At 38.3% G+C, this 13,214-nt stretch overlaps 1 protein-coding gene across 1 annotated transcript in view; it reads right to left on the bottom strand.

Moving 5' to 3' along the window:
- KDM3A (lysine demethylase 3A) overlaps nt 1–13,214 on the bottom strand; it is a 54,420-nt gene that overhangs the window by 27,377 nt on the left and 13,829 nt on the right. The window contains exons 6-10 of the mRNA XM_025994399.2: nt 12,809–12,933; nt 12,484–12,556; nt 12,282–12,370; nt 6,131–6,294; nt 3,629–4,143 (exon numbers count right to left, since the gene is read on the bottom strand). Of these exons, the coding sequence (XP_025850184.1) occupies nt 3,629–4,143; nt 6,131–6,294; nt 12,282–12,370; nt 12,484–12,556; nt 12,809–12,933 (966 nt within the window). The remainder of the gene's footprint in view (nt 1–3,628; nt 4,144–6,130; nt 6,295–12,281; nt 12,371–12,483; nt 12,557–12,808; nt 12,934–13,214) is intronic.

Raw genomic sequence — 13,214 nt, 5'->3', positions numbered from 1 at the left:
GACAAAGAGAGACTCCGTAACTCATTTATATGTCTAAATGTGCTTATCGATATAGAATTTTTACTATTTCTTTACATAATATTAAAGTAATTTGCCTCAAAAACTAGCTGAATGTAAGGCCTGATGACTCAAAAAGAACAAAAAATAGAACAGAAATATGGTTATGAATATTCACTTTTTGGGGGAAGTTATATAATTCAAGAGGAACAGTATAATCTTATGCAATTAATTTTATGCAAATTAACAGCCCTATCAACTTAAGCCCAAGAACATAGAAGCTGGGCTAGAAGTATCACTAGGCAAAGACAGGTTTTCCTACTCCTCCAACTCCGCATCCAAAGGCCAAGAGTCAAATCCATCCATTTTCTCTCTAGCTTCAGAGGTCTAAAGTAAAAGCTAAATTGTGGATACATTCGTTTCCTACTTATTCAAGTGCACAGTGTTTTTTATTAAATTTTTTAAAAGCTATCAAAATCCATGCTAATTTTCCCACACAACTAACAATTATCAAAAGGTATTTTTAAATTGTAATAGCTCTGAACCTTTTGACATACCGAAGCCATTTAGTTCTACTAATTCTAATAGGAGAACTCCTGTTAACTACCAGCAGTGGAATGAATCCTCAAACTTGACAGAAGCAGTATGAAATACAGTGTACCGTTTTCTCTAAAGGGTACAGACATACCTTGAGGATACACAGCAGGTGTGGTTCCAGACCACCTCAAAAAAGCAAGTATCACAGTAGAGCTAATCAAATGAATTTTTTGGTTTCCCGATGCATATAAAAGTTATACTGACACTATACTGCAGTCTACTAAGTGTCTAACAGTCTGGGATCCATCAGAAAAACGTTATCTATGGTAGCCTTACAAAATGTATTTCTTAAATAAATTTGAGAGTCAAAATTATTCCTTGATCCATGGGCTGCAGAACTGCTGCTGCATTAGCCGGGATGAAAACATTAATCTTGTCCATCTCTATCAGAGCTCTTGGGTGGAGAGGTGCATTGTCAGTGAGCAGTGATATTTTGAAAGGAATTTATTTTTTCTGAGCAGTAGGCCTCAACAGTGGGCTTAAAATATTCAGTAAACCATGTTATAAACAAATGTGCTGTCATACAGGCTTTGTTGTTCCATTTATAGACACAGACAGAGTGGATTTAGCATAACCTAAAGGCCTTAGGATTTTCAGAATGGTAAATGAGCACTGGCTTCACCTTAAAGTCACCAGCTACATTAGTCCCCAACAAGAGTCAGCCTGTTCTTTGAAGCCAGGTATTGACTTCTCCTCCCTAGCCATGAAAGTCAGAGATGGCATCGTCTTCCAATCTGCCATGTAGTATAGGCACCTTGATTAATTATCTTAGCTAGATCTTTTGGCTAACTTGCTGCAGCTTCTACATTCGCACTTGCTGCTTCATCTTGCACTTTTATGTTATGGAGGTGCTTCATTCCTTAACCTCAGGAACCAACCTCTGATAGCTTCAAACTTTTCTGCAGTTTCCTCACACCTCTTAGCCTTCATAGAACTGATGAGAGTAATGGCCTTGCTCTAGACTAGGCTCTGGCTTAAGAGAATGTTGGAGCTGGTTGCTCTTCCATCCAGACCACTAAATTGTCTCCAAATCAGCAATAAAGCTGTCCTACTTTCTTATTATTCATGTGTTCATGAGTACTCTTAATTTCCTTCCAGAATTTTTATTTTGGATTCACAGCTTGGCTAACTGGCATGACAGGCCTAGCTTTATCTTAGCTTTCGACACATCTTCCTCACTAAGCCTAATCATTTCTAACTTTTGATTTAAAGTGAGAGACCTGAAATTCCTTTCACTTGAACACTTAGAAGCCATTGTGGGGTTATTAATTGGCCTAATTTCAGTATTTTTGCATCTCAGAGAACAGGCAGGCTTGAGGAGAGGGAGATGAGGAAATGATTGGTTGGTGAAGCAGTAGTCCGAACAAATGCAACATTTATCAGCTGTTTGACATCTTTTATGGGGGCAGTTTGTCATGCCCCAAAATAGTTACAACAGTAACATAAAGATCACAGATCACAAATCACCAGAACAAATGCAATGAAAATGAAAAAGTCTGAAATATTACAAGGATTACTAACATGTGACATAGAGACTACAAGTGAGCAAATATTGTTGGGAAAATGGTGCCAGCAGACTTGCTGGACAGAGTTGCCACAAACCTTCAATCTGCAAAAAATGCAGTTTCTACAAAGCACAATAAAAATGAGGCATGCTTGTACATATTTTTTAAATTGTGGCTGCAGTAGGACTTCCCCTTAGACAAAGAAACTGTACTTGGTGTTTCAGCACTGTCTTTAAAATCTTTAACCAAAAACCCCTTTTCTAGAGGTGGTGGCATAATTCTCTTTGACAAAAAAATAATCTGCAGATCTGAACTACCTGCAATCATCTCTTTCATCTCTTCTGTCTTTTCTCCTTCTTCTTTCTTCCTTCTTCTTCCTTCTTCCTCCTTCTCCCTCCTTCTCCTTCTTTTTTTTTTTTTAGATAGGGGAGGGAATGAAGGGGCGTGGGAAGGGCAGAGGGAGAGGGAGAATCCCAGACAAGCTTCATGCCCAGTGTGGATCCTGACACAGAGCTCAATTTCACGACCCTGAGATCATGACCTGAGCCAAAATCAAGAGTCGGAAGCTTAACCGACTGGTCCACCCAGATGCCCCTCCAGCTCTTCTATCACACAAAAATCAGTGATAAGCTAAAGATAAAATAATCATCAGGTAACTTTAGATTTTGTTTAAAATTATTTCTTACAGCCAGAAACTGGGAACCACCTAGTTACCCAACTAATAGGAACCGATTAAGTCATCTGATAAACACATATATAATGGAATCCTTGAAGCCTTTTTTTTTTTTTTTCCTTGAAGCCTTTAAAATGTTGATAGACACCTACACTAATTCACTGGGTAAAATTATTGGTATAAATGCATTTGTGTAATAGTTTATCTGTAATTCTAATATACATGGAACCAGGTACACCAAGATATTAACAGTAATCATTTCTGAGGAGATTGGGGATGTTACTTTCTCCTTTGAACTTTTCCAATTGTACGAACTTTCTTTTCTTTTTTTTTTTTTTTTAATTTTTATTTATTTATGATAGTCACACAGAGAGAGAGAGAGAGGCAGAGACATAGGCAGAGGGAGAAGCAGCTCCATGCACCGGGAGCCCGACGTGAGATTCGATCCCAGGTCTCCAGGATCGCGCCCTGGGCCAAAGGCAGGCGCCAAACCACTGCGCCACCCAGGGATCCCTGAACTTTCTTTTTTGTTGTTGTTTTTAAAGATTTATTTACTTATGAGAGAGAGCAAGTGAGTGTGCACAAGCCAGGAGAGAGGCAGAGGGAGAGAGAGAATCCTCAAGTAGATTCCCCACTGAGCAAGAGGCCCAAGATGGGACTCAATCCCCAGACCCCAAGATCATGACCTGAGCCAAAACCAAGAGTTGGCCACTTAACCACCTGAGCCACTCAGTTGCTCCTGTATGAACTTTTTCTATAGTCATTTTCATATTATTTTCTCATAAGGTAAGAAAATACATACGTACCCACTACCATCTCTTACCTTTTACCAATAAAAACATGTAGAAACACTCACCATTCTGGATTTTATTGTTGCTTCTTGTACAACAGCTTTCATTATCTATTTTTACTGAAGATTCCTTCAAAGTCTGTGACCGGCATCCTAAAGTTGAAGGTTCTATCTTCTTTTCCACACAACTATTAGGGCTGTTACTAACAACACCAGCTTTCTCTTCTGGCTTATTTGAAAGGACATCAGATGTAGAAGGTGCATACTCTAGGTGCTTCTGTAGTTCAGGTGTACTGGCAATTTCCAATTCTGCTGTAGAAGGCTTTGTAGGTACGCCCTCCTTAGGAAGGCCAGTTGATGACTGAGAAACAGATTCCAATTTGTTTTCCTTATCAGTGTTGGTCTTCAGCTGGGTACAGTTATCTTTTGGTTCACTAAGGGGTTTTAAGTCTCCTGTTCCAATCTGAGGGAACTTTGAAGACAGCAATCCTACTTTGCAGACATCTGGTTTTGTTCTCAGTATTTCAGGCTTTGTATTCAGACAGGAAGAAAGTTCTTCTGGTAAAATCTGTTTATGACATCTGAAACAGAGTATGGAAAATGGAAAACTAGCATCTAGGTCTCTTTTACCTCTCCTCTATCTTTCAAGAACAATTGCTTGGTATCCTAAGGCAACCAATATGAAGGGGGAATAAATTGCTTATGTTATGAGAGAACACAGGACAGAGTCCTGTGAGTTGGAGTTAAAAATAATCAGTAATGGCTCTGTAAAAATGTCTTCAACACTCAGAAAAATATAACCATAAATCCTATTTGTATGTTCTTATAAATCCTGAACTACTTCAAGTTAGTTCTATATATTACAGCATAATGAACCTTAGCTTTCCCTCAAAACAAACTGAGTATAATATGGAGCCAAAACCACCAGCAGCATAAAACCTGGTCCGGCTACAAACAACATGTTACCAGCCCCGACACTGGATAATTTCATTCTTGTTTGCTTAGTGGATCAGGACCCAAAGCACCTGAAAAGCCAACTGATCACTTGCTTGTTCATAGAATAATCTGATATTCCTCCCATCCCCTACCTTAATAGGGGGCATCCTTAAAGAATTTTTGTTTCTCTGAAATTCAAACTGAAGTTTTTTTCCCCAGAAAAATACAAAGTTCTTTCTTCCTATTAAACTTTTTTCTCCCATGCCTCTAATAAAGGATTTCATCCTTGAAAAGAAAAAAATATGTATTTTTAAGTAAGCCCTATGCCCAACTTGGGGCTTGAACTAATGACCCTGAGATCAAGAGTCTCATGCCCCATCGACTGAGCCAGCCAGGTGCCCCAAGAATTTCTTCATTTAAAGTACTCACATTAAGCAAGTCAATCGGAGAAGGACAAACATTCTATGGTCTCATTCATTTGGGGAATATAAAAAACAGTGAAAGGGAATAAAGGAGAAAGGAGTGGGAAATACTCCTAACTCTGAGAAATGAGCAAGGGGTAGTGGAAGGGCAGGTGGGGGGGGGGGGGTTGGGGTGACTGGGTGATGGGCACTACGGAGGGCACCTGATGGGATGAGCACTGGGTATTATCCTCTATGTTGGCAAACTGAACTCCCAACTACATATATATATATAATTAAAAAATAAAAGTACTCACATTAGATTTGGGAACACTGTACTTCTTACTGTTTCTTCTTTCTACTCTGAAGACTGCTCCTCCTTCCGTCTGACTGCTTTTGTGCCCATCCCAGACAGCCCACTTTCCTCCCAGTGAAGCAATGTGCCCAGCTACTCTTCCCACGCTCACTGAAGTGCTCTTTAAAACCCACCTTTCTAATATCATTGTCTCTCTGACCTGCATCTTAAGCCTTTATCAACTGCCTGCCCAGGCCACCACTCCTCCTGAGAGAGTCTTCCCTTAAAACTCTGGTCTCTGTAACCTTGTAGCCACTTCAAGTCTCTGGTTACATGTTACATTTTTTATTCATTTTCTTCACCTATAAATTAGTAAACTAGTCTTCCTATGGCTACCACATCCTCATCTAGGATTTATTTTCTCTACCACCATGTTTCTCATCTATATTTGAGGTCTGGACTGATAAGAACCACTCACTATCACCATGTCTCCCTGTTCTCCACAATCTCATTGACCTCAGTCTTTTACATACAACCAATCTGCTCCCTTTTCATTATAGCAGACATTTATTCTACAACTGTCTACAGTATTTCAATGGACTATTCTCATTTTATCAAGTCAAGGAAGTTGCTCTTTCCTCACATCTTCAATTTTTAAAAAACATTTTCACGTTGCTCTGTATGCCTATCACCCTTTTTACCGCTGAAAGCACCTGACCAATTTGAAAACTCTACTGAAAAACCTCCCTGGACAACCTGAGATGTGATAAATGGCAGATCATTACACCAAATATACTAATTCTCAATGAAACACCAAATACAGGCTAAGCCTTGCCACCTAAGCAATGTTAAGCTCAGACACGATGAACCATAGCTAAAATCATTTTCCTCTTATTATATTATGATTAAACATCTTTAATACACAGCTTTACTTACCCTTGAGGAATTTTTGCTCCAAGGTTAGGTGGAGAGTTGGCAGCCTGGGGAGTGCTCTGCTGCCTTGGGTCCTTACTAGGTGGAGTTGCTGCAGTACAGCCAAGCAGTATCTCCTTAAAAACTGTTGTGGGAACAGACTGTACAGGACACACACTGGGAGAGGCCTAAAAGATACCAAACCAAAAGATACTCAAAGGAAAGTCCCTAGTTGGGGAACTATGAAGTCCTAGCAAAATTCAAACATATTGGCTTGGTTTAGTACAAAACAAGCACAGTATCATTTCCAAATAAGAGCAGAACAGTAAAATAAGCAATAAATCACAAAATTAAGGATTTCTATCTGAAGGCAGTTAAATAAATCATGCCAGCTTTTCACAAAACTTGAGTTTTCTCATGAAAGATCATCAGCTGATCTTTTACAGACCTCTGAATCACTATGGCAGGAAAATGCAGCCAGGTGGCAATTATTTTAATAATACAATGCACAAAAGTGTGTTTTCAACTGACCATCTTCAGGTGGTAGCAGCTTCACACGATCCCAGTATAGCACTACTTGAGTGTCTACCATGTACCCACTGCACAGGCTGGCAGACCAGACCACTAGGACTCCTGCAGGGAGTGGTGCCCACTATGTACCAAGATAAGCCTTTACAATGCAATAGAGAACATGGTTCTTGATCCTCTATGGCTCTTCAAGTCACAAAGACCATCCCAAGCTGCAAACAATAGCAAGTCATGACGAGCCTATGGGACAGACCTGGTACACCTTCTCTTGTCATAGTTTTATCTTCACAAAAATATAAATAATGGACCTGTTTCTTCCCAGTTTACACCACAAAACTAAACTTCCCATTAAGTGAAAAGAAGGAAGAGGCTAAAACTCAACTCTATATGGGTAGTTTTCAGCTCAACCAAGGGAAATCATTCCCCCTCTTCACCAGCCTCTTTGTACATGCTTAAACTTTAAAACTTGTGCCCCTTCCCAACTGTAACTCTTTCATTTCAATGACCTTTACATTTATCTTACCAACAAATAAACTTGAAGAATCTTCAAAGTTTCTTCATCTTCCCGGAATTAGTTTCTAAAATTTGAGGTAGAACCTGACCTAAAAACTTAGTAAGTTTTAAAACTTCATAATTCCGAATATATTTATATGTAGTCTACTTAAGAATCTTTTTCTCATTTAACTTTGGAAGCCTTGAAAAGACTGCCTAGTGTATGCTAAATAAATGTATCTGAAAAATAAGAATTTAGTTCATCACAACCAAAGTTTTGGTATAGCTTAAACTATTTTAAAATACAGAACTATCATATTACATATTATTTTAATCAACTCGATTTTGGTTAAATATTAGGATGCCTGGGTGGCTCAGCAGTTGAACACATGCCTTCAGCTCAGGGCGTGATCCTGGAGTCCCAGGATCAAGTTCCACATCGGGATCCCTGCATGGAGCCTGCTTCTCTCTCTGCCTGTGTCTCTGCCTCTCTCTCTCTCTGCCTCTCATGAGTAAGTCAATAAAATCTTTAAAAAAAAATGGGTTTTTTTTTGTTAAATATTAACCTAGTGTTCTCCAGAAAAATATTTTTGAGGGGGAGACTTTGGCTATTCCAAGAATATCCTTGGGATGGTCAACTTTAGCTCTCTGGGACTCAGTTTCCTAATCCTTAAGCTGAGAAAATTAGAGAGGTTTAGTCCTAAAGTCCTTTTTGACTGTTTTAGAATTCTGGTAATCACCTATAAAATGATTACCTTTCAAAAACTGAATTGCCAAGTCCTTTCAAAATGCTTCCTAAAGACTCACTTTCACCAAGCATCTTCCCTCATGGTCACCTTCCTTGTTCTGAAGTATGTTTAAAATTGATCCACTAATACATACAATACCTTTTCTTAAATTACTTTCCTGAGAGTAACCTACTCAAGAAATTTTGATGGCAAACCTAGAGTAACATACTCAAGAAATTCAGACTGTATAAATTTTTATTCTGCACAACAGCGACTGAGCTGGAGTCAAAAATTCCTTCATCTAATTTCCTATAGCCAATCAATGAAAGAGTAAATCCTGCCTCTATTTCCAAAATAATTATGGAATCTAGCCAATTTCTTTCCATGCCACCACTACCACCAATTTCCCTGTAGACTACCATGAGTCTCCTAACTGGCCTGACTTCCTTCCATTTCTACCTAAATGTTCTGTCTCTTACCCAAAATGTATTCTAACGCAGAGCAATCTTTATAAAACATAAATCAATCAGATCATGGCACTCCATTGCCTACAAGAATTCTATGTGGTCTGGTCCCCGCCAACCATCTCCACTCATCTCATTCTACTTGTTCACAGTGCTTCAACTATATCAGCTTCCTTCCTGGTCTTCAGATGGTCTAAACTCTTTTGGCCTGCACCTCTGTATTTGCTATTCCCTCTCTGGACAGTTTTCGTGTGGTTGGTTGGTTCCATCCCTTCACTCAAATTTGCTCTATTGTCACCTCCTCACACAATCTCTGATTACAGTTTCCAAACGAATGACCCCCAAGGCATCCCCTTATCTTTATCATATTACTATGTTTATACCTGTCATTGCATCATGATGCTGCACTTATGCTTTAAATTACTTTTCTTATTGTTAACCTCCTCACAATGATTCGTAAACTCCTATGGGCAGACCTTGCTTGTGTCCACTGCTATACCTTATAAAGCAAGGCACATAACAGATGTGCAAGACTGGCAGAAAGCATGAATGAATGAATGCTCTTAGCACTTAATATTTCAAAATAGCTATGTCAGTCCTATGTCAAGAGCCAGACAATAATGCTCACCAATGTCTACCATATATTTCATATTCAATAAATATTTGTTGGAAAGATGGATGGAAGGATAGAGGGAAGGAAGTAGGAATCTGTGGTTTTTACAATGGTGACTCACCATACATACCAAGAAGATTTAGAGAGGAGTGGCAACACCAGCACAGTGCTTAAGAGTACTGGGCTTTGGTGGCAGACCTTGGTTGGAATCTGGTTTCTGACACTTCCTAGCACATTATTTAAACTCTCCCTAAGTTCAGCTTTCTCAACTGTAAAATGAAAATAATGAAGCATACTTTATGGAGCTGTGCTTTACCACATTGCCTGGCACATAGATTAGCTGACTCAAAGCAGAAAAATACAAAAACTGTCTCAGTCAGTCACCATGTGTTACAAGTAGTGTAACTTGGCATGCTTTTCCTTTTAGAAACAAGATATATCACTCTAGAAATTTCTAAGAGTTAGCTCAACAAGGATAGGGCTCCAATTCCAAAACCCATCTTCATGTGCACACCGCTGCACTGGCCTCTGACTTGCCAAGGGTCAAGGTTTCTTCTTACCTGAAGAGTTTTCCCTGAAGGTCTTCTATACCAGTCATGGCAATAGTTCCTCCCTGCCAGCAGACGGAGATAATATAATTGAGTGTATGATGGTATTCTAAAAAAGATACTGCTGGCTCACACTACTCAGCAGACTCTCTCAATTAACCAAGCAACATCCTAACTCTGAGGAATAGTCTGCTAGGCAGAGAAGACCTTCAAGGAACCAATGTTACTGGCAAACAGGTTTATTCTACACAAAAGTATTCACCAAGGCAATTAAGAATCTTATCTACCTAATCCCAAACACCTGCCTTCCAAAGACCACCCTAAAAGCAAACTCCGTGCCAGTCCAACACATCTGGGAAGTGCAAATAGTGAGGTGTGCCAAGTATGTTACTGTACTCACCTTTCACTCCCATATTTAAATGAATTTTCCTTCCCTACCTCTTCCTTTACCTCTCTAGTGCTATTGAATCTAGCCCCAACCAGCATTTCCAAAATTCGCCTGATTACTAGAACCACCCAGGATAAAAAAGAACATTTACTAATATGGAAAAATACTCACAACATACTGGAATCATGGAGGCTATAAAAAGTATAGTTTTTAGTTTGTATTTTTTTAAAAGGCCTCCATGGTTATACAGGAAAAACCTGGGGGGGGGGGGGGGTGGGCAGGAAGAAGACAGGTATTCCAAAATGTGAAGAGTGACAGTCTGTGAAAAGTCTGACTGTAAGCAATTTTCTTTTCCTTTTCTGTTTTTTATGTTAACTAAAAATTTTAAAATGAGAGTAACTGTTTTATGTGAGAATCTTTACTTGACAAATAAATGCAGTATAAAGTATAACCTTTACAGTAACAATAAAGAGAATTTCAAAAAATCCCAATACCCATCTCCAGCCAAATCTACCATCTCAACATCCTGAGAATAACAATTTGACTAGTACACAGTTTAAGAGCTGAAACATTCTTAAAACATCAAATTTACTTTCTCATTTTAGGTGCAGAAATAAGGCTCAAATAGGTTATGGGAACTTATCTCCTAGCCAAAGTTTAGGCTTTTTTCAAAAATAGCCTGTACTGTGCCCGCCCAATAATCAGTTCAGTGGCAGACAAACCTACTGAGCTGGACAAAATGATAAGAGATCAAAAAGACATGCTCCCTGCCCTTGAAGAGTATGAGTCAAGCAGAGGGGGTCACTCATAACTGTATATATTACTACATTATATCCATGCCTCTTGGAAGGCTATACATTTACTTGCTCAATTATGTGTCCCATCACTGATAAACTTGTCATTGTGAAGAACTGGCACCTTCTTCCATAGGAGTATCCCTGACCCCAGTCCTGCCTATACCCTAGGACACACTATACCCTAGGATGATTCTTCAATGATCCATCAGGATGCCATTTTCTATTCTCTGGCCCCCTCCTCAATATGTCATGTGGTTCTCCTTTTCATCTCACCAACTATTTAAACTGATGCATTTTTCATGACAGGATACACCCAATCAACTTCTCCAAATTGGGCTTTATTACCTCTACTCAAGATCGCTAACAATTTATCCGATGTCAAAACCTAACAAGTTCTTACTCGACTGTTTCTCAGCATCTGATACTGTGGATTACTTGAAAATATTCTCTGTGAGCTTAACTCCAAGACACAAGAATCACTTACTTGACATCTTCACTTTACAGTTCCTACTATATTATTTCTCCCTTGTTAAGGTAAAAATGAAAGTAGTAATATTAATTTCAAGTAATAACCTCTTTATTCTTTCCTGAACCACCTGAGGTCAGGCCTACACACTTAACAAAGTTTTTGGTCAAGTGACAAAGTTCCTGTTGCCTATACAGAGGCTTAAGACTCAGGAAAGCCAATTATCCTACCCACTCAGATTCATATATATTTGCGTAGCACGGTGCTTACTTTGGTTCTAGTTGATGTTGCAGTCCAGTCTGCTCTGATCCAGAACCTTAGGTTCCTTAACTGACTCTGGCCCATTCCCACACCATTTCTCCTTGCCTTATTCCCACAGACTCCAAAGTTCCCTCTAAAGTGCTTCCAACAATCTTAACACCAACTTGATCAGTTTTAAAATTCTCAACTCCAGCCTGGAGCAGAGCATCCTAAAAGTGTTTTTGTCACTGTTTCACAAGTGCATCTGGATATCTAAGTTGTAAAAAAACTTATCTGTATTGTAATAGGCCCTAAGGATTCAACCCACCTAAAAGCCTTAAGTTTCTTGATCTAAATCCTAATCACTTCAGAATAGAATTAAATCCAATACTTGAATTCACAGTGGGATTCATACAAACCTATCCTGTTCTGGGCAGAAATTAGTAATGGCAAACCAACCACTTCCTTTAAAAAACTAGTATGTTTGTTTAACCTGTCATAAATTATCAATCAAACCTCTCTATTACTGAGAAAAGGGAGTCCTATTTCAATACCTACTCAGATTTCTAAGGTTCCTCCCCCTCCACTCATGCCAGGCTTTCTTCTACTTAGATAACACAACTCAGTTTACCTCAAAAACACTTCTTATGGGTGAAATTGTCAAATCTATTGAGAATTTTCAGCATTATCAAAAAATAAAACATGTTTTACACAAAAAAATAGTTGATCAGAAACTTATATTATCTCCATCTGCATGAGTGTAGAAATTATGGCCAAGATCTGGAACCAGCAAAGAGTAGACAAGATAGCAAAGAAGAGCACAGAAGAGAACTCTATAAACACTAACAAAGCTGGCCACACACCGTTAGAGTTAAGGAAACTACACAAGTGACAAACATTAATCAGGTTACCTCAGAGCAAGATTTTGCTTGTTTGGAAACTAGGCTTCCATTATTTTCAGAAGACTTGCGTTTTACAGTTCCGATTCTTGTAGAATTACCTAGAATATTTAAAAAATAGGTAGGTTGGCTTCCCTATTTTTCTTAACATGAAAAGGAGAAAGATGAAAGATAGGAAGGAGAACAAAGGCTTTAATCAAATAATATATCTTACCACATGTCACAAAGTTATCATGTACAACTTCAACATGAATCAGTGATGGATCGACAATTTTCAGTGCTGGAATCTTAAAAATAAATAAAACAAAGATACTAGAAAACTTAAAAATGCTCAGAAACATACCAGAAATGAGCTGTTAACATACAAGGAAGCTTCTTAAAAATAATTTCTTTTAAAAACAATCACTGCATTTCTTTTTTCTACTCTAATATTTTAAAATCAAGATAATAGAACTGCTTTAGATCCTATAAAATATAATTCTTTTTTATAATTCTCTTTCTGTCAAATTATCTTACATGCAATTAGCATCATCTTTTACCTCCTCACAGTTGACTTGCAGAGTTTTCGACGCTGGGTTTCCATTTACAATGGTTGCAGAAAACCACTGAGTAGATGGGTCCAAGCTATATATTTTTACTTCTGAACCAACTAAGTTTTTGTCACCTAAAAAAAAAAGTAGACAACAATAAACATTAAAAGATATTGCTATAAACATGAGAAGACAACATTTTCAGCAAAAAGCTAGAAGAAACTTTTAATTTTAAACTTTTAGGTAAATTAATAGAAAAATGGAGTAAAAAGTAGCAATATATTTATTCCAGCATTTGTATAAGACCAAGTAGTACCAGATAACTCACTGAGCCTTCACTGTCCTGTGCAGAGTTTTAGGGGATCCAAATTCAGGAACCCCAACAGAACTGCTAAGTCTGTTTTTTTTTTTAATT

The sequence above is a fragment of the Vulpes vulpes genome, chromosome 8, assembly GCF_048418805.1.
Source record: "Vulpes vulpes isolate BD-2025 chromosome 8, VulVul3, whole genome shotgun sequence".
NCBI classification, from domain to species: Eukaryota; Metazoa; Chordata; class Mammalia; order Carnivora; family Canidae; genus Vulpes; species Vulpes vulpes.
Note: the sequence above shows the minus strand (reverse complement) of the source record. Positions and strands in the feature narration are given on the sequence as shown.